The sequence below is a fragment of the Capsella rubella genome, unplaced genomic scaffold, assembly GCF_000375325.1.
Source record: "Capsella rubella cultivar Monte Gargano unplaced genomic scaffold, Caprub1_0 scaffold_5, whole genome shotgun sequence".
NCBI lineage: Eukaryota > Viridiplantae > Streptophyta > Magnoliopsida > Brassicales > Brassicaceae > Capsella > Capsella rubella.
In genome coordinates, this window is record NW_006238919.1 from 6,525,429 (window position 1) to 6,547,773 (window position 22,345).

The 22,345-nt window shown below is 30.7% G+C and overlaps 3 protein-coding genes across 3 annotated transcripts; all 3 read right to left on the reverse strand.

Moving 5' to 3' along the window:
* Window positions 1-212: 212 nt before the first annotated feature.
* On the reverse strand, window positions 213-7,266 carry LOC17886295 (serine/threonine-protein phosphatase 6 regulatory subunit 3). The gene is made up of 19 exons (XM_006290554.2): window positions 6,996-7,266; window positions 6,358-6,461; window positions 5,964-6,050; window positions 5,742-5,817; window positions 5,553-5,627; window positions 5,383-5,436; window positions 5,000-5,059; window positions 4,805-4,921; window positions 4,309-4,403; window positions 4,021-4,229; window positions 3,358-3,455; window positions 3,093-3,196; window positions 2,816-2,978; window positions 2,417-2,539; window positions 1,959-2,041; window positions 1,591-1,729; window positions 1,488-1,517; window positions 1,329-1,399; window positions 213-1,235 (listed from the first exon to the last, which is right to left on the reverse strand). Exons 1-19 carry the CDS (start codon window positions 7,032-7,034, stop codon window positions 584-586), a joined length of 2,379 nt encoding a protein of 792 aa, XP_006290616.1. The 5' UTR covers window positions 7,035-7,266; the 3' UTR covers window positions 213-583.
* A 1,354-nt stretch (window positions 7,267-8,620) lies between these two features.
* LOC17886122 lies at window positions 8,621-9,651 on the reverse strand. The gene has a single exon (XM_006291523.2). It carries the CDS (start codon window positions 9,622-9,624, stop codon window positions 8,734-8,736), a length of 891 nt encoding a protein of 296 aa, XP_006291585.1. The 5' UTR covers window positions 9,625-9,651; the 3' UTR covers window positions 8,621-8,733.
* A 7,909-nt stretch (window positions 9,652-17,560) lies between these two features.
* On the reverse strand, window positions 17,561-18,464 carry LOC17886267. Its single transcript, XM_006292388.2, has one exon. It carries the CDS (start codon window positions 18,267-18,269, stop codon window positions 17,763-17,765), a length of 507 nt encoding a protein of 168 aa, XP_006292450.1. The 5' UTR covers window positions 18,270-18,464; the 3' UTR covers window positions 17,561-17,762.
* Window positions 18,465-22,345: the final 3,881 nt, after the last annotated feature.

Sequence of the window (22,345 nt, forward strand, 5' to 3'; positions counted from 1 at the left end):
AGTGTTAATTCTGCTCTCAAAGATTCCAGCACTAGTATAGTAGTATGCATCCAACAAGATGTGTAGCCAAACATTTCGCCAAATATTTACTTTTCTGAAGAAATGTCACTTTCGGATAATCTAACCACAAATTTTGTCATATGTGATTGTGTTACTAATGAGCATGTCATCTAGACGATTAAACAAACTATAGCTTCAAAACACATATCCGCAGACACTAAATTCAGAGTTTTTATTATTATCCAAGAACGAGCAACCCTCACGAAAGTCTTTACAACAAGAGTCCCAATAATCAAATATTTCAAACATAATACGAAAACTGAGTAAAATAAATCCTTGATAGGCATAACAAAAGCATCCAAGATTTGTAAAAAGAAAAACCTAAAAGAGCATATCAGTCACTTTGTAAAAATAAGCAGAACATTAAGAAAACAAAAGATGACTTAGACTTTAAGACTTAAGACTTAGTAGTACTGTACATTCACACGTACCTTCCCTTCCCTGTCTCTCTGGGAATCGTTTAAGACAATGATTGTCTCATGTCATCTCATCAAATCCTTCATCAGGCAATGATTGTGTCACGTCATTCAACTACAGTCACCTCCTGATCAACCTTCCAGTAGTTAGTGTCGTTGTACTCCTGCATACTATCATCGGGGCTCTCCTTTCCCGGAGAGGCTGTGGCGTTGTTCCTCTTCATTGGCCCTGCTTCTCCCACTATGCCTTCCTTGAGAGCTTGATCCATTGCCCTTTCGGTTCCTTCTGGCTCTACTCCCACAAACTCAACATCTTTTCCAAACAATGAAGGCACAGGCGGTGATCTCGGGCTAATATCACCTTCTGAGGATGAAGAACCGTTTGGGATTCTCACATCAGGCATCTTCACGTCATCTTCCTGGAACGGATCTACTGTGACCGGTGTCGGGGATGAAGAGGAATCACCACGTTTAACCCATTCTGGCGACAATTCATCTGAACCCACATCTTCATCAATCTCGATATCAGCGTCCACAGGGACAGCTTCTGAGGTTGAGGCTGTGGCTGCAGCTGAGTCAACAAAAGGGTTCTTGCTTTCTGTAATCAAACAGTCTTCGTCTTCTTCATCTCCACCACCAGAAGTTTCATTCAAGCTTACATCTTCCATTGCTTCCTCCGAAGATATAGCTCCTGTTCCTGTGTTTTCGCCCAATTCATCTCCTTGGAACGTGAACCAGTTTGAGTTTGTGAATAAGTTGCTGCATCAAAAATATACAAATTCATTGTTTTTAGAACCCATTATTTTTTTCTATCTGATACATAGATTGTATAACTCAGATTTGAAAGCTTACTTCGCCTGTTCATCACCAAGCCTTAGAGATGATATAACAACTTCAGCAGATTCATCATCAAAATAAACATCCTACAGAGAACATTACTGTCAGGCCTATTGTAAGCAAGCAATATTTTCTTTGAATGTAGAACATTATTACATAATTAAAATGAAATACCTCTTCCTCTCTGTCATTGGAGCCATGCTCCTGGAACCATAAACATAGATTTCAGATTCAGCCAAAATTTTATAGAATATTAATCAGAGATATAAAAAATTACCTCCACAGCACCATTGTTCTCTTGCATGTTGTATCTGAACTGGTTTAAGTTATTAGCTAAACCGGCAAGATCATAATCCCTGTCGTGAACTTCATCATCGTCACTGTCCCTAGTCCTATCATGTAATGCAGTTGGGCGTCTGCATGCGAAGGAAGTTAAAACAATGATTAACATGGGATAAATTCAACACTAGCACGATTAAATACTCTGCCATCTACAATCTTCAAACCAAGTTTCCTATAAATATGTTTTTACTTAGATAACATAGCATGTAAATTCCGGGAAGTATATCTGCGTCACAGCTCAATAGAAGCTCATTGCATAAATAGTTGTGAAAAGAAGCCATAGAGGTTTGAGAAGAGGCATACCCGCAAACCCAGCGATAAACATTCTCAACTGCATTTCGATCGTGCAACGTATTCGCTTCCCACTCACCCCATTCGTTATTTTCCTAGCAAAGAAAAACTCTACAAGTCAAATAGTTGTATCTACCAAACAAAATGCGACTATATGTACACAAATTTGACGTAAGACAATGCCTAGATAACAATGCCTAAATACAAAATAATATATATTTCGTGGGATAATTCATTATGGAGTATGGACACATCTTGAAGAGAGAATCCAAGTAAGTTACATTGGTGGACTCTCACGAGTACGAAACCAGTGGTTCAGTAGATGCACATAAATAGATGTTTACAGATACCAATTAGCACAATTATTTAACAGTTCAAATTGTTATATGTATGTAGAAAGACATGTACTGCAGACAACAGTAAACTGCAACTATTGTTACAAAAAAAGTTATTGTAGCTGAAAAACAAACCTCAAGTATAGACTTTATCTGGTTACTGTTAGTTGACAGCTGAATAAGCTTGTTTGAAATTCTCGAGATATGACCAACATTTCCCACCCTCGGAGCTTGCTTTCCAGCAGCAGCTAATGTTGGCTGCATGAAAGCAGGATCAATTATATATACAGTAATATAACTCAGTGCATCGTTTTCATTAGAAAAGTGAAAAAGTGGGTCTAACGGGTTTATAAATCGGATAATAAAGAAGTATAACAATAACTATAATTGCTTGGCAAACCACACAATCTGGTGTTCCACATCTTGCCTCACAGAACCGACGGAAAAATTTCCACATTTTGTCTCACAGAATTGGGGAATGTATTATGTCCATCTCTCAACAAACTTTGCTCACCAATATGTAACAATTAATACCTGCTTATCACCAGAAAGAATTGGCTGTTTCTCTGTTTTGAGAATTTTTCCAATCAAATCGCACTCTTGGAGAAGATGGTCAACAATCTCATCGTTTTTGCTTTCCAAACACGATACTATTATACTTTCCACCTGATGGTGCAGTGCATTATTATATGGGTACCTGCATATTTGGAATACACAGTTATACAATGATTTAGCCAAGCAAAACATAAGAGACGTGCAAATTACCGAACAATTTAAAATTTTGTAATCCGACGCAGGGAGAAGTACTTACTCAAAGAACAGATCAAGAACTCTTCTAATAGCTCCTGAGCTGGCTAGTTCTTTTCCTGTTGCTTCACTTCGATTTTTCAACAAGACAGCAATGAACTCCACAATCTAAGACAAGCCATCAAAAGGAAAATGAAATCAGACAACAAAATTATACAGAAAACACTCACAGGAGTACATATGTCATTCCAATATCTGATAACAAATCCACCTTATATCTAAAACATCTTCCAGTTGACAGTAACTAAAATTTCACAATGAAACCTGACCTTCAGACGATGACTGCCAAGAGGAGGCTTCAACTGCCCATAGGTAGTAGGTAAGATTTTTTCATCAGAGGTCACATTCAAAAGTGCAACAAAGTCACCTGCACCAGAAATGAAAGCAGTATAGGAAAATTTATATAAGTAGTTCTTCAAGAACATAAGAATTTGAGACATATTTTCAACAAGAATGAGAGCTCAAATATATCCGGCTAGAAAGATCAAGCATATATGCCGAAGCTACTAACAAGAAAGTAGAATGAAAGCAGTACAGAAAAATTCAAATAAGTTGTTCAAGAACATAAGAACTTGAGTCAAATTTTCAAATATATTTTCAACAAGAATGAGAGCTCAAATATATCCGGCTAGAAAGATCAAGCATATATGCACAAGCTACTAACAAGAAAGTAGAATGAAGCACGAAATTGCAGCAATAAATAATAAAGTAAGAAGTTTATCATTTTTGCAAACATTTCTCGTCACTAGGATCAGTATGAGATGCTAGAAGATGTTAGGATGACCAAAACAATCAGATCCTAGCAATTAGTAAAAGCGCTAATACAATGTTATATTGAAAAGTATACAGCAGGAAAAAAAAGTATGCACTCATGTACAGAACAAAATGGGTCCTCCCAATCAGTAAAAGAGATAATACAATGTTATACTAACCAAGTCTAGGCAGCATGGTGGCAATAGTCTCCGGATTCACAGAAACTGGAGACTCGAAGATTTGTTGGCCCCTGAATGAATACATAAAGGGGGAGGAAACTACAGATCTTCTTGGGCTCAACAACGAAATGCACACTGAAAGTGTGTGGACAAGGCTCGATTTAGACTGGGAATCTTCGAAAGCATGACCAAATATCCTTGCAACAAAGCTGCAAACAAAAAAGTCACTGAGTTATCTTAAAAACTAAATATGTTTCAGCATATTCAAGAGTAAGACAACCTACAAACCTTGAACTAGAGAGTTTGGTAGCCAACGGTGACGGTGCATTTTGAGAGATAGTGCAGAGTGTTTCAGCAGCATTTGCATGAACTTCAAGAGAGTTCTGATCCAACAGAAAATGAAGACAAAACTTTTAGAATCTTCATGTCCGAGATAATCAAAATTAGAATATGCAACCCTTTTTATTTGACTGAACAAGAACCACACATCCAGAAAAGGTTCTCTATACTGCATTCAGGGATTTGGAAGTAGGATAAAACAGAGACGTGCACATGCGGGAAAGTCTCTCCAACTATTCTATATTGTTATATAGAGGAAAAAAAAAACAATGTGCTTTTCAGTGGCAGTCACATGAAGAACCAACATATCCCACTTTTTATTTAAACAATAATAAAGAGAAGAATTTAGACGTAGCTTAGAAAAGTCCATGGTTCCTATATTTCAATCATTGAAAGCAAAAAGAAGAGGAGGGGATGTATACACACTTTTAAAAATTATACTTACTGATGGGCTAAGCTTATCCACAATCATTTCAAGCAGATTGCTATCAGCTAACCATTGCATCACATCCAGGTGGTTGGGATACACATGATCATCCGCACCAACCAACCGAATTAGAACCTACACAAATCACATAAAGATGGCTTAAAAGTGATTACCAGAATCAAATATAAGGATAGGAGAAGAAGGACGAGTTACCTCCATAATGGACGTAATCCCTATCAAATCAACCAGTTGCTGGAAAACATTCTGATGGGCCTGTATATGGTATTTTGAAACATTATTAGCTACTTTCATATCGAATGTACACTACATAATTCAAACAGTAACTTTTTCAAACAAAAAGGTGCATCTCAATAATATGTCAATCTATTCAAGGAGTTTCTAGCTAGGTCACAAAATAAGTTCAGATCGACATAGTACAATATGATTGACGGTAGGTCGAACAGAATTATTGAACATAGGAAATTAGAAGGACAGGGCAAATCCCACTTAATATGCTTTCTGCCACACAGTCTTATTTTCAATCAGAACTTAGCTTGATTTTCGTGCTATTAGCAACATTTTCCAATAAAACTCACTTTTACATAGTTCATCAGCGGGACTGTCTTCCTCAGCATGAGGCATATGACAACCTATACCCAAATGTGACAAGATACATTGTTAGTAAGTAACAAACTTGTGGAGACATCAAATCTAAAAAATTTCTAAGAACTAAAACTATAAAATGAACTATTGAAAGTATACAAACCTTGCTGAAATACCCAGCTAGCATCACACTGTGGGAACGGTTAGGTTCCAAAAAGGAGAAAAGTAGGTTCATAAGCTGCAACAGGAAGTAGAAACCATTAAATTAGACCAGAGGAATTGCAACATCAAACTCAAATTAACAATGTTATGCATTCATCAAAATAAAGGAAGAATAAAATTGGTACAATACCTCCTCCTCGTCCACTAAAGTCTTTAGAATAACATCAATTTCACAGGTCAAAACTTCAGAGGAGATGAAAGGAAACCTAATAGAAAACATGCTTAAAGTTAATCAATCCTGGTTCAAGATAGTTCGCAGGAATATTCTAAATCAGGTCAACTGTACATCTGAATAAAACATAAATTAGCAAAAGCAAGGGAAGTTATCCCTGATAAATCACAATGCACATACTTGAAGGCGCGCTTGCTATCAGCATCTTCAGGAGATTCTTCAACAATAAAACGTAATAACTGTTCCACTTGGGCTCTTTCTCTCAGACTGCAAATGAGCATATAAAATAAGAGCATAAAAGGCCAACATTGCAACCCTTGCTACTACTATGAGAAACTAAAACTTCCTTAGTATACCAAGGTGATCCTGCAAAGAAAACATAAAGAAGTATGCAGTGATTCTATCTACGTATTTGTGCAATATATGCAATATCGCATATCATCTTCAAACTTTTTAAGAAATGGTTAATATAACCACAAGACACATGTCATAGTACAAACTAAAAATATAACAAATCTACACATAAACGACAACAAGGTTAAAAGAAAAGGAGGAAGCCTAAAAAATGAATTACAAATTTATGAGCCGGCTGTTCAAAGCTCTGCATTCCTGGATTATGTCTTCCTCATCCAAGAGTTCTTCCAAAGTGAAGTCTTCCTTGTCTAATATGGATTCGACCTGTCAATCGCAAGTTATAAATAAGGAAAACAAAAACCGAAAAATGAATAAGAACTTCACATTCACCGCAACTCCAGTGTTCCATATCTAATTTCTCTCTTCTCTAAACTACATCACAAGCTTCCAAGAACTAGTTCCCTCAGAATCTCACCAGAAATGAATCATTACGAAGTAATAAGCAACATATACAACAAAACATCGAAAGATACTAGCTCCCACCACTATATCAAACATTGAAAACCCAAAATAAGACATCACCACCATGACTTTTGAAACAAACCAATTCGAAGCAGTAAATGTAATCTGAAATCAAACTCAGTATCAGTACCAAAACAATTAACCTCCACAGCCAATTCCTTTCATTTTCCAATCAAAGAACCATCAATCAGTTCAGAAAACCAAACGAAATCTCAAAACAATCTCAGCAATCGTCACTTTGCGTACGAACAAAGCAGATTCAGAAACGAGAAAATCGAATATACAACGATAACAAATTCCGAATTCATATGTAGAGAGAGAACTTGCTGTACTCACCGGTGAAGCAGCAGAGAGAGCAGTCAACTTCCAGAACATGGTGAAAGGAGAAAGCAAGACGATGATGAAGACGAAGACGAAGAAGAAGAACACGGAGCTAATTAGATCTCTGCTTCTCAGAGCCAAACTCAATCACTAAAATCTCAGGGCACTCGTGAAGAAAAAAAAAGAACTCGCCTGAAAAAACCCTAATTTGATGGTGGTGATGGTGGTGGCGAAGAAGGAGAGGCACAAATGAGAAATCACATAATTTTAGAAAGCGTCCAAAAAAAAAAAAAACTAATCTCGGAGAGACATAATTCAGCAAAAGAAAAAAAAAAGTAAAATAATAATAATATTATTGTCTGACACATCGAATTAGATTAGGCCTAAAGGGTTACATAAATTAACCAGAAATGTCGGTTTAGTTTCGCTTAATTCTCGGTTTAAATCTGAAATTAACAGAGTTTTTTAAGCAAACCGGTTACAAGCAGCTATTTTTTTGGGTTATATTCAAGTAATTCGACTCAGTCAAATTTAGATGGTATTAGAAAAATAAATCTAATTTTGACACAAGATGATATAACTTTAATTTAGTATAATTCCATTGGTAGACAAATTAATCGTAACCAAAAAAAATTGAACCAAACCAATCCAAAATAAATTATTTGGTTTGGTTATGATTCAGTCCAAAAATTCATTTGGTTGTCATATTTATTTATCGAATGTTTTAGTTTTGGTTTGGTTAAAAATCATAAAACTGAATGGTTTTTGATGAATATTTGGAATACCTATATATAATTGTATTTTTCAGTTTATATTATAGTATTTAATAATTTCCTTAAGATATTTTTTTATTGGACTTATAATTATATAAATTCATAGAAATTTACTCTTTAAATTATTTGGGAGCTTTGGGTTTTCGAAACTAAATTTACATTAAATTATTAAATTATGTATGACTTATTGATTGATATATTATTTCTATTATGATGTTTATTTTATGCTACAAACGTTTTTTATGTAAAAATATAGAATAGCCTAAAAACAGAACTGATCCAAGATACAGATGGTTCCATTTTCTATAAAACCGTAAAAACCAAACCATAACCAAACCGAAATACATATAGTTTCTATGGTTCCAATTTTCGTAAAACAAAAAAAAACTGTAAACTAAGAAAGCGAACCAAAACCAAACCAAAAATCCATACGCACACGCCAACAATAAATCCGAGCGATCAGTTCGATCCAAACTTAAACCAAATTTTTTGGACAATCAAACCAAATTGAAAATATGCAATCGGTTCAACCGAGAGAATAAAAACCAACGATAACCAAATTTAGTTCATTATTTCATTTCAAAATTGTAGCCCTACTGGTTGTAAGGATGTTTCGATGTTAGGCGAGATTTTTAATCTTGGTTAATTGTGGTTTAGTGTTAAAAGAATGTATAGGATGTATTAAATCGTAATATTTTATTCAATTACGGATTTTAAAATTTTATAAGTTTTAGTGTTATTTGTTCATGTATATTAAAATCTAATCCTATTGAAGTATTGATTTGAAAGAAAATCAATTATTAAAAATATTCTTTGTATTGAGTTTCAAAATGTTTATAATGAAGAAACCAAATGTGGTTGGGGTGTTACAGATGATATTAAATTATCAGACTACAACATAAAATAAATATTTTGGTATCACAAAGGTAACAAAACAAAAGAAAACAATGACAATGTTTATTTTTGTTTTGCTTTATCAATTATGTAGGTTTGCCCCTCTTCTCATACTTGCGAGCCCAAATGTGTTTTCCGTACATCAGAAATGATTTTTTATGAGTACCATTGAGTATGCGGTCCACAGTAGCAACTGAATCTAAGAGAAGTCTTGCGTATAATGATTGTTGTTGGCGGCTACTATTCACATTTGCATTATAAGCATTTGGGTTGTCTTGTTGCATATAAACGCCCTCAACACAATCTTCCCCGAATTCCTTGGTAAATAGTTCAATCACCTCTATATGACTTACAGGAAATCCACGAGAAAATGTCAGAAACAAGGTGCGGTCACTCTCGGTTGCGATGCAGTTAGCATTCCATCCCCATAGGCCATGAGGGATGAAAAACCCACGAACTTCATCAATCATTACATTGATGCTCCCAAAAATCGGATGGGGGAAACCAGGGATGCTAAGTGGTTGGCGAAATCTTGTGCCGAAGGAAGTTGATGAAGAAGATGGAAGAACTCGTTGAAGGATGTCAGAGAAGATTCTGGAGCAAACGGTGTTTAAGAAGTTCTTGATTCCTATAGTAGCACTGTACCGATTTTGCTGGATTAGTTGGAGAGACATGTTACCTTTAAGGTATTTTTTGGTGAGAGGGATTTTGTAAAAGCCATTTCGAGGATCGGAAGAATCCAGGCATCGAAAGCATGAGACAGCCTCGTAAGAAAGAGCTGCAAGGAGTGGATCTGGGAGAGCCAAGATGATTGAGAAGATGTTTTCAAAACCAAAGTCCTCAAGCCAAAGCCATGTGGCTATGACAAGAAGTGACTCAAATGGAGGTCTTGAGAAATTCATGACCAGTTTAGAAAATATCGCTCTTTCTTGAGCATGAAAAACATGTAGTTGTTCTGTGCTGAGAGGAGACGACATAGTCGAATTTGATTGTAGAAAATTTTGGAGAACGTGAAAGTAATGTAATGTATTGTTATTATCTAATGGTATCGTTTTATACACATACAAGGCTCACAAGTCTTAAAGGTTATTTTTAAGATAACGAATGCAAGGATAAAAATTCATAATCCCCACTCGCAAGATTCTTTTCTAGTTTGGTAAATTATTCGTAATAAATTCTAAGGACTAAAAAAAAATAGAAAACTTAGCTTGTAAGTTTATATATATATATACATATACGTGTGTGTATATAATCTTATAAACTAAGATTTTATTTTATTTTTAGAACATAATCTTACTATATGGGATATACACCAAACTTTTTCCTTAATTAAGTTGGTCAATAAAATTTTTTCATGTCTGTGTTCCTTTCTTTTTATCTCATTCCCCTCTCCTTCTTTCTTTTTTTTTTGGCTATTGGCTAAATGAAAAAAAAAAAAAATTCTAGTGGACTATAGAAAATATAAAATTGATAAATATATTTTTGATAATTTAGAAAATGTAGTCAACCAAATTTAGATAAAGATATCATCTTATCTAATATTTAATACCATTTTTGATAAATATATAATCTTATCTAATATTTAATACCTTTTTTGATAAATATATCATCTTATCTAATATTTAATACCCTTTTTGATAAATGTTTTACTATTTATGCTATTTCAATTATTCAAAATATTATCCTAAATTTTTTAATAGTATAATACTACCAAGTTAAGTTATAAATCAGGACACCATCATTGCAAGAAAGTAGCTAGCTCATGTAAACATTGGTTGGAATGTGACTAAAATAAAAATATCTTAATGATTCATCATATTATAAAAACCATCATACTATGACATTCAAATTAACTTTTCATTCTTTTGTGATTTAATAGAATGCATCACTTATATATTGACTATGCAGACACTATAACATACCATATGCTGAAAATTTGTTTATAATTCACATTATATATTACATCATGCATCGTAAAATTTTGGTCAACATGATATATATATCGAGAAAAAACATTTTGCTCCCATAGTATGCAACTCATAAGTCATAAATCAATGGCTGAAGAAAACATATCTAGTGATTTTTTTCGTTATGCATATCAATGGCTGCATAAGAGATATGACGATTATAGTGAACGATGTCATGAAAGCTCGTTAGAGAAGTAATGATATTGATATTATTTTAAATGATTGTCTAGTTTACTAATTGAAAAACATATGTAACAAATGTAGCAAGCGAAACAATAATAAAACAATTAACTTAACATCTTAAAACTTATTTTTTTATTCTTTAAGTAATAATTTCTCTGTTGAAACTTTTTTTAACCCCTATGAAATGTTTATCTACCTCTACCACTAATTGGCTCTGATATTATTATATTGTTTATCAAATTCTACATTTTTGGTTAGATTTGTAAATCTATTAAGTACATTTTGTATTAAAATCTATTTTGTGTTATAACCTTTTATTTTGTAATATTTTCATAATCAAACCCTTGCCTTTTATTTTGTAATATTTTCATAATAAATAACAAAACATAAAAGTAAATTTTGTAATTAAATCACAAACAAATGACAAAATTGGAAACACATATTTATTACATCAAAAAAGTTTCCTAAAATCTCTCTCTAATAACTTGAATTTCTCTCCAATATATTTATATAACCTTATTTGTTTTTAATTTATTTAATTTATATTATTACATGAAACATATTTCTAATAAAAATACAAATATTTTTCTGCACATTTTGCAATTTAAATGTTTGAAAACGGATGTATATAACTCAATTGATAAATGAAAAAATATATGTACAACGTCAACATAAGGTAATATAAGGGTTCAAAACCATTATAAATATAACTAATATGCTCCCAACTACATATCAGCATGAAGTTTGATTTCTCAAGCATCCAAATTAAAAAATTTATTCAGTTTGATCCAGTTCTATATTTAAGAAAAATCCGGTTATAATATTATAAATTTAAATTTTTTTTAAAAATATTAGAGAAATTCTTGCTAATGCCCTAATATTATAATATTTAATTTAAGCTTTATAGAATATTGAAAATATTGAAAATATTTAAACTCTACAAAAAATTAAAGTATTATTAATATTTTAACTCTAATTTTTTTAAATATAATAATATTGTACATAAATATGATTGAACGGGGTTTGAGTTTACATAAATATGATTATATTTTTCTTACGGGTTATCTATAATAAATTGTTTTACAGGTTAAGTTAAAATATAATATTTTTATTTATAACAAAATCGTTTCGCGGGTTGACCACATATATCTATGAATCTACTTATAATACAAATTCATAAAATTATATAAAATTAAATGAAATAAACACATATAAAACTATACTATATAAACCAACTACAAACATGACCAACCAAACAAATATATTAAACTATGGACCCGTGGTATACCACGGGGTAAATCCTAGTCTAAAGAAGCAACTAAAGGCATATAAATTGGTAGGACTTGTGTTTGTCCAAAAGACAAAAACAAAAAAACAACCAATCGCGGGCCGTCACGTGTCAGTGGAGCCCGTGAATAGTGGTAAACAAGGAAAAGGACAGTCCCGCTGCCTACGTCCCTCTTCAATTTGTTCTTTTTTCTTTTTTTTTTCTTTTTGAGGGATTGGGCATGGATACACCATTGCACATAGTCTAAAAGAAGCATATGAGTATAGAAAATTCAAACAAAGAAAAAACTGATGAGAAAAATCAAAATTAGAGAGCTGTATATCCTAAGCACTATGGTTAGTGAAAGAAATGGTATTCCCAAAATTTAAGATGATTGAAGCTAATAATGCATTAGATTATATTTTTTTAATAAACTACTTGAACTATCAATTTTTTGCCGAAAACAACATTAACTAAAACTGTGTTGGTCAATTGTGACCAGTCATATGCCACGTGTACAAATTTTCCTAAGTTAAATGCCACATGTCAAAGATCTAATTTTTTTAAGAAAAATAATCAAATTTAAAACGAATAATACAAAAATTCTTTGAAAATTAATACTTGAATTGATAATTAAATCAATATTTTATATATATATCTTATTATATAAACCTTGGTTTTCAAAGTCAGCCATTAACAAGATCGTGACACGTGTCAATTATAAATGATAAGATTTTGACACGTGTCATAACTAATTTTGTTAATATTTGGATAAAATAGAAATATTATTAACCCTCTCGAAAAAGGAAATATATAAAATAAATATTATAATGAATTACATATTAAAAATTATTAATAAAATTAAACAAATAACCTAATTTCAGTTATGTCAATTTGGTTTATTAATAAGATAGGGATTTAAAATTTATAATTAACAAGAATATATGGCGGTTTTTGTTTACCGAAGAGGATTAAGGTTTAAACTTTAATTTTACAATTAAATCAGGTTATTTGTTGGTTTGGGTATATAAATGATAAATAAGAATTATGGTTTATCTTTATAAATTAAAATTATGGTTTAAGTTTAACAATTAAACGAGATTATATGTCGAAACTTGGTTTTCAAATTTACTAACTCACGTAATCATGATAAGTGTCAAGTAAAAACATAAGTTGTCGCAACATGTTATATCTAATTTGTTAATATTAAGATACAAATAGAATTTTAAAATAACATTAAAAAAAATTATAAAAATTAAAGAGAAGTTTTGAGAAATACCCCTTTTTGTGTACCACTTTTCAAAAATACCTCTGTTATCTAGAGAATTTTTGAAAAATACCCCCTTTATCTATCCATTTTCAAAAATACCCCTTTTTAAATATAAAAAATGATAAAGGTTTATATAGTTTATAAGGTACTTCTAAATAATAACTACTACTGGAAGATTCGATAAAAATATTTTAAAATGTTTTAAATAGATTTAAATCGTTTTTGTAAATTTTATAAGGTTTTTAAAAGATTTTTAAAAGGGTTTATACGGTTTTTATAAGGTTTTTATAATTTATTTTTACGCTATTTATGAAAGGTGTATAAAGTTGTAGACACATATAAAAGTAATTTGTGTATATATTTATAAGCTTACACACATATTTGGATAAATTTCAACATTTTTAGTGGGGTTTTTGATAAAGTTTGAAAAGGGGTATTTTTAAAAAGAGGTATATGAAAAGAGGTATTTTTGAAATTCCCCCCTTTATCTATCCATTTTCAAAAATATCCATGTTTAAATATGAAAAATTATAAAGTTTTATATGGTTTATAAGGTACTTCTATATAATAACTACTACTTGGAAATTTGATACAAATATTTTATAATGTTTTCAAAGATTTTAAATCGTTTTTACAAGTTTTATAAGGTTTTTAAGTGGTTTTTAAAAGGGTTTATAAGGTTTTTAAAAGGTATTTATAAGTTGTTTTACGCTATTAATGAAAGATATATAAAAATTTAAACATATATAAAGGTAATTTGTGTGTATACTTATAAGTTTACACACATATTTGGATAAATTTCAACATTTATAGTGGTTTTTTTTTATAAAGTTTGAAATAGGAGTATTTTTAAAAAGCAGTATGGAAAAAGGGTATATCTGATAAATTAAAAATTTAAAAAATTGATATCTATAAAAAACAAATGTGTAAGCTTATATATTAAGACACAAATTATCTTTCTATGTGTGTAAATATTAAATACTATATAAATACCTTTTAAAAACCTTTTAAAAAAGTTAAAAAAAAATTATTTAAAAAACATATAAAAACTTTGTAAACCTTATAAAAACCTTTTAAAATCTTATAAATGCCGTTTAGAACCTTTTTAAAACTTTATAAATATTTGTATTGAGTCTCACAATACTAATGATGATCTAGATGTACCTTATAAACTATATAAAAGTTTACAATTTTTCATATTTGAAAAGGGATATTTTTGAAATGGATAGAAAATTGGTGTATTTTTAAAATGGGGTACACCAAAAGAGGTATTTCTCAAAAATTATCTTTCAACTATTAACCTAATTTTTGGTTTTGTGAGTTGTAGGTTTTACAATTATAAGGGTTATATGTTGAGTTTATAAATGTGCATTATAGTTTAGATTTTATAATTATACGAGATAATTTATCGGTTTGAGTTTATTAAAGAGCAATGAGATTTAGGTTTTACAATTTTAAAATATTTTTAAAGAAAATATGTAGTTTTTTATAATTCACATTTGAAATTTTTTTAATGTTATCCTCAACGATGCTATAATTTATTTTAGAATCTTTATGTTTATTTGCGTTGTTTATATGAATATATTTACAAATGACTATATGTGTATTTAACATCATATTTTAGATTAATGTTAATTTGAAAAAACATTACCATCATATTAAATAATTATTGATTAATTTTCATAGTCTGAAAATGATTTTTTTTGAAAAATTGAAAGTTACGAATTTGTTTTTTTTACAAAATGGTATAATCATGTTTTAGAGGATAATTGCTAAATTAAGTTTTTTTAAAATATTTTAGCAATATTATGAGTAATGGTTAATAGCTCCCAAATGTTTTGGTGATTGTCAATTTGACATTACTAGATTTTTATAATTAACATATAATAACGAATTTTAAGAGATATATATATATATATATATACACACGTTTATTTGATACTTCAAACCCAATAAAATCTCTTTCCAAATGAAATTAATTTCTCTTATTTTTTTCAAAAAAAAATTAAAAATTATTTTTTATAAGTTATAATAAATTTTAATTTTAATTTAATTTTAAATAAAGATAACCCGTCCATCGGACGGGTACTATACTAGTATATATATATATTGGCGTCATAACTAAACCAAATTATTCTTTAAACGAATCAAAACATATTAAACCGAGTTTTTGTTTGGTTGACTTCAATACATACGTACCTAATCTATTATATTGAATAATGGAAATACCCAAAATTTTCAACCGAACATAATTCAAATTCACATACCTGATGCGAATGGGAAAAAAACAATATAATTCGAAACTGAAACGGACACGTCAAATGAAAAATAATCAAATAAAAGCCTTACATTAGATGTTTATTCAAGTATAAATGCAAGGCTTAATTTGTATTCCCAAAATTTAAGATGATTGAAGCTAATAATACGATACATTTCTTTAACACCACCTTCTCCAAGATTCATAACATTCACAAGACCATCCTCAGCCGAAATTGCATATCTCCTTGACCTAACTCCAAATATTGACTCAATCGAACACACACACACATATATATATATATAGTGAGAGCTAGAGGACCAAAGTTTTTGACCATAACATATTGTCTTGGTCATATCGTTCGTTCATCACCTTTAAAACTATAAACATTTGGCTTTTCGGTATTCTAAGAGTCGAGTTTTGACCAGTGAATATCAAAACAAAATAATGCTTTCATAGTTTCATTCATCATTGGAACTTGAAGCTGACATGACCAAGTCTAAGTCATAGCAAACAAATTCATATTATTACATTCGTTAATTAGTTTGATTTCTAATCTAATATTCACATTTCTTTTACATTATCTAATCTTGATGGTTTATACCGAGAGTTTCGATGTTTTTTTTTTTTTAATTGTTAACGTTCAAAAATCAACATGCATGGTGAAACATAGTATTTTTAAAACGTGTATAGAAGAAAGTAGAAGTTGATCAATGTCGAGTGACTCGATGGTTGTATTGTATTGTATATTTGTATTCTATGTGAATCACAAAGAATCATTTAAAGATAAAAAGTGAAGGCCTTTAAGGGTTTTGAGAATACAATTTTTTCGAATTGTGTTTGTCTCTAGCTACACAATCGAACCATGGATGTTCAAGATATCAACTTGTAGCTTAATTCACTACGAGGTAAAAAAAGAATTGAATGTTTAACTAAACAAAAAGAATTGGGCAAATTAACATATAGAAAATTATATATACTAGTGAAAATTAAATAGTAGTATAAGATTATTTATATAAATAAATGGATATGTGCTTACGCATCACTTTAATTAGTACCAAATTTTATTTAATCTTTGATTGTTCGTGAAAAGTGGTTTGGTTAGTGGCAACATCTAAAAGTAGTGATTTATTTATATTATATGCTTTTATTTAGAAAAAAATATTCATCATATTTCTTTCTAGAATTATTTAAGAAGTTTCAAGTAAATTCTATTCATCTTCATTTTCGTTATCTATATTCAGCTAAATTCTCGTTTATATTCTTTTAAATATATTGGGAATATCCTAAAACAAATTAGCTTGAATATCATGTAAATAACCCTCAAGGCTACAAAAAAAAAAAAAAAAAAAAAAAAAAAAAAATCCTCAAAATCACATAAATTCCATGCTCCTTTGCTACCTCAACAATAAAAAACCTATCACAACATTTCTATTCCACAATTAAATAATCAAATTCCATTTACATCCACACTTTTAAATAAATTTATCAATTTCAATTCTAATAAATACATAAAATATACAAAAAATTGAGAAAATTGTCAATTACATCTTTAAATGCAAACGAACAATACTTTTATAGAATTGTCCATTCTAAATAAAATTATTTTCTCCACGTCGGTCCAATTTCGTTTTCATTAAATGTACAAAAATATCTTTCAAAACTATTTTCATTATTTCTGCAAAAACAAGAAAAAAAAAAAAGTTGGTCACTTTCATGTAATTGAAACCTCTACTTTTCTCACCAACCACACCCACATCAAACAAACCCAATAATAAACCCCACCAATAATTATACTGTTTCCCCTTATTTCTTATTATTTTCGTTTTCTACCCCACAAGTTTATTCAAGTACGAATTTTCCCGATTTGAAATTTTGTAGTACAGTTTTTACAGTACAATCTAACCTCCAAAAAATTAAAAACATTGGATTATAATTTTTATTAATTTATCGAGACAAAAAATATTAATAAAGGACTGAAAAAAATATTAATTTATAAACTGTAAAATACTCAACATTAAAAACTTTGCAATATTCCGAAAATTACAAAAAAGGCGTAATCTAGAAAATATTATATGCCTCTTCTCATCAGTTATTTTAGTAAAAACAGTAAAAAATATATATAAACCCTCAAGAAAAAAAAAAAGAGAGAACCTTATACTTTTAAGAAATTAATCTAAGAACCCAGTCTTTTCCAAAATTGCATTTCTAACCCTACTCATATCTCTCCCTTTCAATGTCCTCCCAACACCTTCATGCACAGAGAACGAAGCCATTCTCGTCTTCGCCAAATACTCATGCGGCGGTAATACCTCTCCTCCTCCGCCGACACCGCCGTAACCGCCACCGTCATCGTCGTTTTCGATGCTTTTTCTCCGGACATGGCGGTTATTCTCTTTCCCTAGAATCTTAGACCAGTCCGGTACGTTAACCGGTAGAGACGAAGATACCACCGTAGTGGTTTTCGCGGCGGCCGGAGATGATCGACGGTTCGATGAAGCGAAGAGTTTACGGCGAAGATCAGACGAATCGGATCGGGTAGTAGTGGAGTAGAGATCGGACTCGTCGAACTCGAATTCTGAATCGTTAGTGATGGTGTTGTGAGATCGATCTGATGTGGGAAGGTAGCGATGACTCGGCCGTTGGTAATAGCTCTTTCTCGTCGCCGTCGTCGCCATTGATGGGTTTGGTTTTAGTATGAGAGAAGAGTCTCTCTCTCTTTGCTTTTTATAAATGTTTTTGTTAACTTACAGTTTGGGTTGGGTTAAATGACGTAAATGCCCTTTTGGTTTTGTGGTGGAAGGAATATTACATGCGTCAATGTATAATGGATTTAATGGTTTATGACTTTTGTGGCATATTCTCAAAAAATAATTTTTGTTATCTATGAAACTATCTACATTAATTTAAGCAAAAATCATATTTATACATGTTTTAGTTAATGTATTTTCCTCATTTTTTTTACTTTTTTTTGTGACAATGATTAGTTTAGTTTTTGTTTTGATGTTTTGTTTCTATGGTATATTAGTTAAATGTGTAAATAAAATTAGTAAAGTAATTTTTTTTTTCTTTTGTTGAAAGGGTTTAGTAAAATATATATCTTCCTATATTATCGTGTTTATTTTGTTGGATTCCTAACGAATTTGAAGAATATTCCAAGTTAATATAACTTTGAGACCCAAAAAAATAGTTCAGTTGTCTATATATATTTTTTTTTTTTGTAAGATTTTGTTGCTTGAGAATTAAAATGAATAATTAGTCGACAAAAGGAAAAGCTAAACAGTTGACAACAACAAAAAAAAAAAGCTAAACGTTTTCAGTATTCAAATAAAGCAGCTAAAGACGGACTTGTGTAGAAATGAGGTCTCAAATGAGGATTTGTTTAAAAAAAAAAAAACATTGTTCTGCCTAAATGGCGATAAAAACAAGAATTGGGCTTAATCATAATGAAATCTGACGTAACCCAAAGTATATAAAATGCTAATTATCTTGAATACTACAGGCCCATTTAGTTAGTTATTAAAATCCAAGACAAATATATTTATTTTATTTTTTGGTGTTGATCCAAGACAAATATATTGTACGCCCAGTAAAGGTGATCATAATATTTTATCAGTCTCTTAAAATTCCAAAATACTGACCCCGATACATCTATCATGTTTTGATTTTCAAAATTAAATATTAACAATTAACGTGACAATTTATGAAAAAATTAAACAAAAAATCTAATTGTAGTTATGTAAATTTGATTCATTAAGAAGATATGTATTTAATTTACAATTAAACGAGACTATAAGTCGGTTTTTCAACGATGCTATATTTTTTTTTTAATTCTTTATGTTTATTAGCTTTTCATATGAACTTCTTTACACATATATTTAATTTTATTTCATATCATATTTTAGATTGGTAATAAATTAAAAGAACTTTACCATCAAATTTAATAATAATTCATTAATTTTGATAAAATACAATAAACTGCAAAGCATGGGAATGATTTTTAAAAAAAACTGAAAGTTACGAAATAACAATTTAATAAGATGGTATAATCATGTTTTAGGGAATAATTGCTAAATTAAATTATTTTAAATATTTTAGCAATATTATGAATAACGGTGAATAGCTCCCAAATTAAATGTTTTGCTTATCTTTTAAAAGAAATCTTTGGATAGTCATAATAACGTTTTAATTTTAATTTTATTTTGAACAAATATAACTCGTGCATTAGAGGGGTACTAAACTAGTGGGATATAAACGATTGTGTGTTTTGCCTAAACAAAAGAAATTTTTTTCTCATTTTCCATTTTCAGAGAAGAGAGAAAATGCGGCGAAAACGGAATAGGTTGGGTCTTCTACCTAGACCACTGATTCTAAAGAGAAGAGAAACAAGGTGAGTTTGATTGTAGGTTGCTGGTAGTGAAACTAGAACTATTTCCTCTCTTTAACGTTTTCCAAAAGTTTTAGTGACCTGATTTCCAATTAGCAACGTTTCAAATAAGAGTTCAATCATCTGCTAGGTTGCTTTGTAGAGATGTGATGATTCGTTTTGCCTGTGTGTGATGATTCTTTTTGCTTGTCTGATTGGTGTGTAGGGGAAATATTAATATGCCCCTGTGAGGATTCAATATCGGTTATATGCTCAACTTCCTTGAAAAATCTTGTACTTATGAAAGAAAATCTTAAAATTTTATGAGAGAAAATCAATGAAATTATAATCTTTTATTTCTATGGATAATGGTTGAAAAGTTCTTTGCATGTGGGATCAAAGTGAAATCCTTCGTTTTGGTCGTAGCATTTGCTACTTTGTTGTCATCGTTTTGGTTTTCAAAGGGTTTTAAGGTAAAATGAGAGAATGTTATATTTTGTTCTATGATTGTACAATATTGAAAAGAGATCAGTTGAATATATATATATATATATATATATATATATATATCAGTTTAGTTTTTTGGTAACCTTATTACAGCAAACAAAGTATTCTCAGGCAACAATTGTATATATCTTAATATTATTTTTATCAAAAAGTTTACCTTCTATATATTTTCTCTTCATGAAAAATACCTTCATTCATATGCCTTCTCTTCACATGTTGTCTTCAAATCCAAAACTTGCTCAAGGGAGGCTATGATCTGAATATATTTGCTTCTTGTTAAACTATTGAGAAATTTCTTTACAAGCTTGGATTCTTCAGTCATAGTGAAGATGATTTTGATGCAATCTCCGATAATTTTCATGCAACGCTATATTGTATATGAGTCTCTCATCTTGATTCTTTCAAACTCGGTCATAAAAGTTTGTTATCGCGCCTCTTTGACAAGATCATCTCCTTGATGACATGTTTTGAATGCTTCTCATATCCTTTTGGGATGTCTTGTTCGCCTACTTGTAAAATAAGGGTTTTCGGGATATCCTTGAAACAATAGTCCTATCCAGGCCCATCGGTTCACATGTGCAACAAGTCCATTTGTATAGGGACCTTTTTGTTTTTGCAATTTTTTACAGCTATTTAGGAACAACTTTACATATTTTAGAGTCCTTTTACAAAATAAATATATTTTACACCTATAAATTTAGTTTCTTTTTATATAGTTCTGTACAAGGTCTATTATATAAGTAAGTCGGGGCTGGTCCTATCGAGACATTGTTTCTGTCGTCTTATCCTTCACCATTTTTATTTTCAACAATATTTTCATCCTCATTGTTCATACCCTGTAGTCAGATACGTTTAGCATGGGCCATTGAATCGATGGTGGTGAAGTCTTTGTGCGTGGAGGGTTGACGTCTCCCATGGCTACATAATGTCAAGTAACTTTCTCACCAAAGTTACGATATATAGCCTAAAGCTTATGATACCAAATATAGTTTTTAGAACAATCTTAGCTTTGTATAAAATATACCTCTCTTTATTAATGTTCAGAATTATATATAGCTCAAAAACCAAACACCAAAAAAACTATGTTCTCACACATAATTGTCACAAACTCAACAGACAACAATTATATTTATAAAGCTAGCACAACCATGCTAACCCTAGTTCTATTAGAATTAGATAACTCATATTCTAATTTAACCTTATCTTATCTTAACTCAACTTGGTAAAGATGTCCCTCGTTGCAAGTAACATTGAAGCTTATTCAACAAAAATATAATCTCCGGTGTAGATTTGACGGCTCTCCTCTTTGAATCTGCTGGATTTGTTGGTTTTTGTTAGAGTTATATGTGCTATGTGTGTATAAATGTCTGGGTAGATTAGTCATTCTATAGTACATATGATTAGGTTAATCTCTTGTATAAATACTCAGCTTTTGGCTAAAGCAATACAACATAGAAAACCTTATCTATACGCCTCTAAGGTTTCTGACAGTTTTGATTGACGGGAAACCATTCGACATAGACGACATCTCCTCCTCCGATCGTAGTCTCGCCGGAATATTATTTTCTTCTCTTTGGTTAAAAAGTTTAGATTACACAATGCTAATAACGTTCTTTGTTACTTTCCTTAGTTTCTTCCTTAGATCTGATTACCTTTAACTCCCAAACAAAGTTTCAGTGCTTTTCACACAATTTGATTTGCTTTATTACTACAAAAAAAATACATGCGAGTGTGCGTGCTGGTGAATAAGATAACGTGAAGGGTCAGCTCTTCACGTGAACCCCACGTGCCCATTTCACATAAACGTGATCCACTGCTTCGCTCCTTTTACTACTCCCGTACGCATCATCCTACGTGTCACAATCTCATTAGTCGTACACT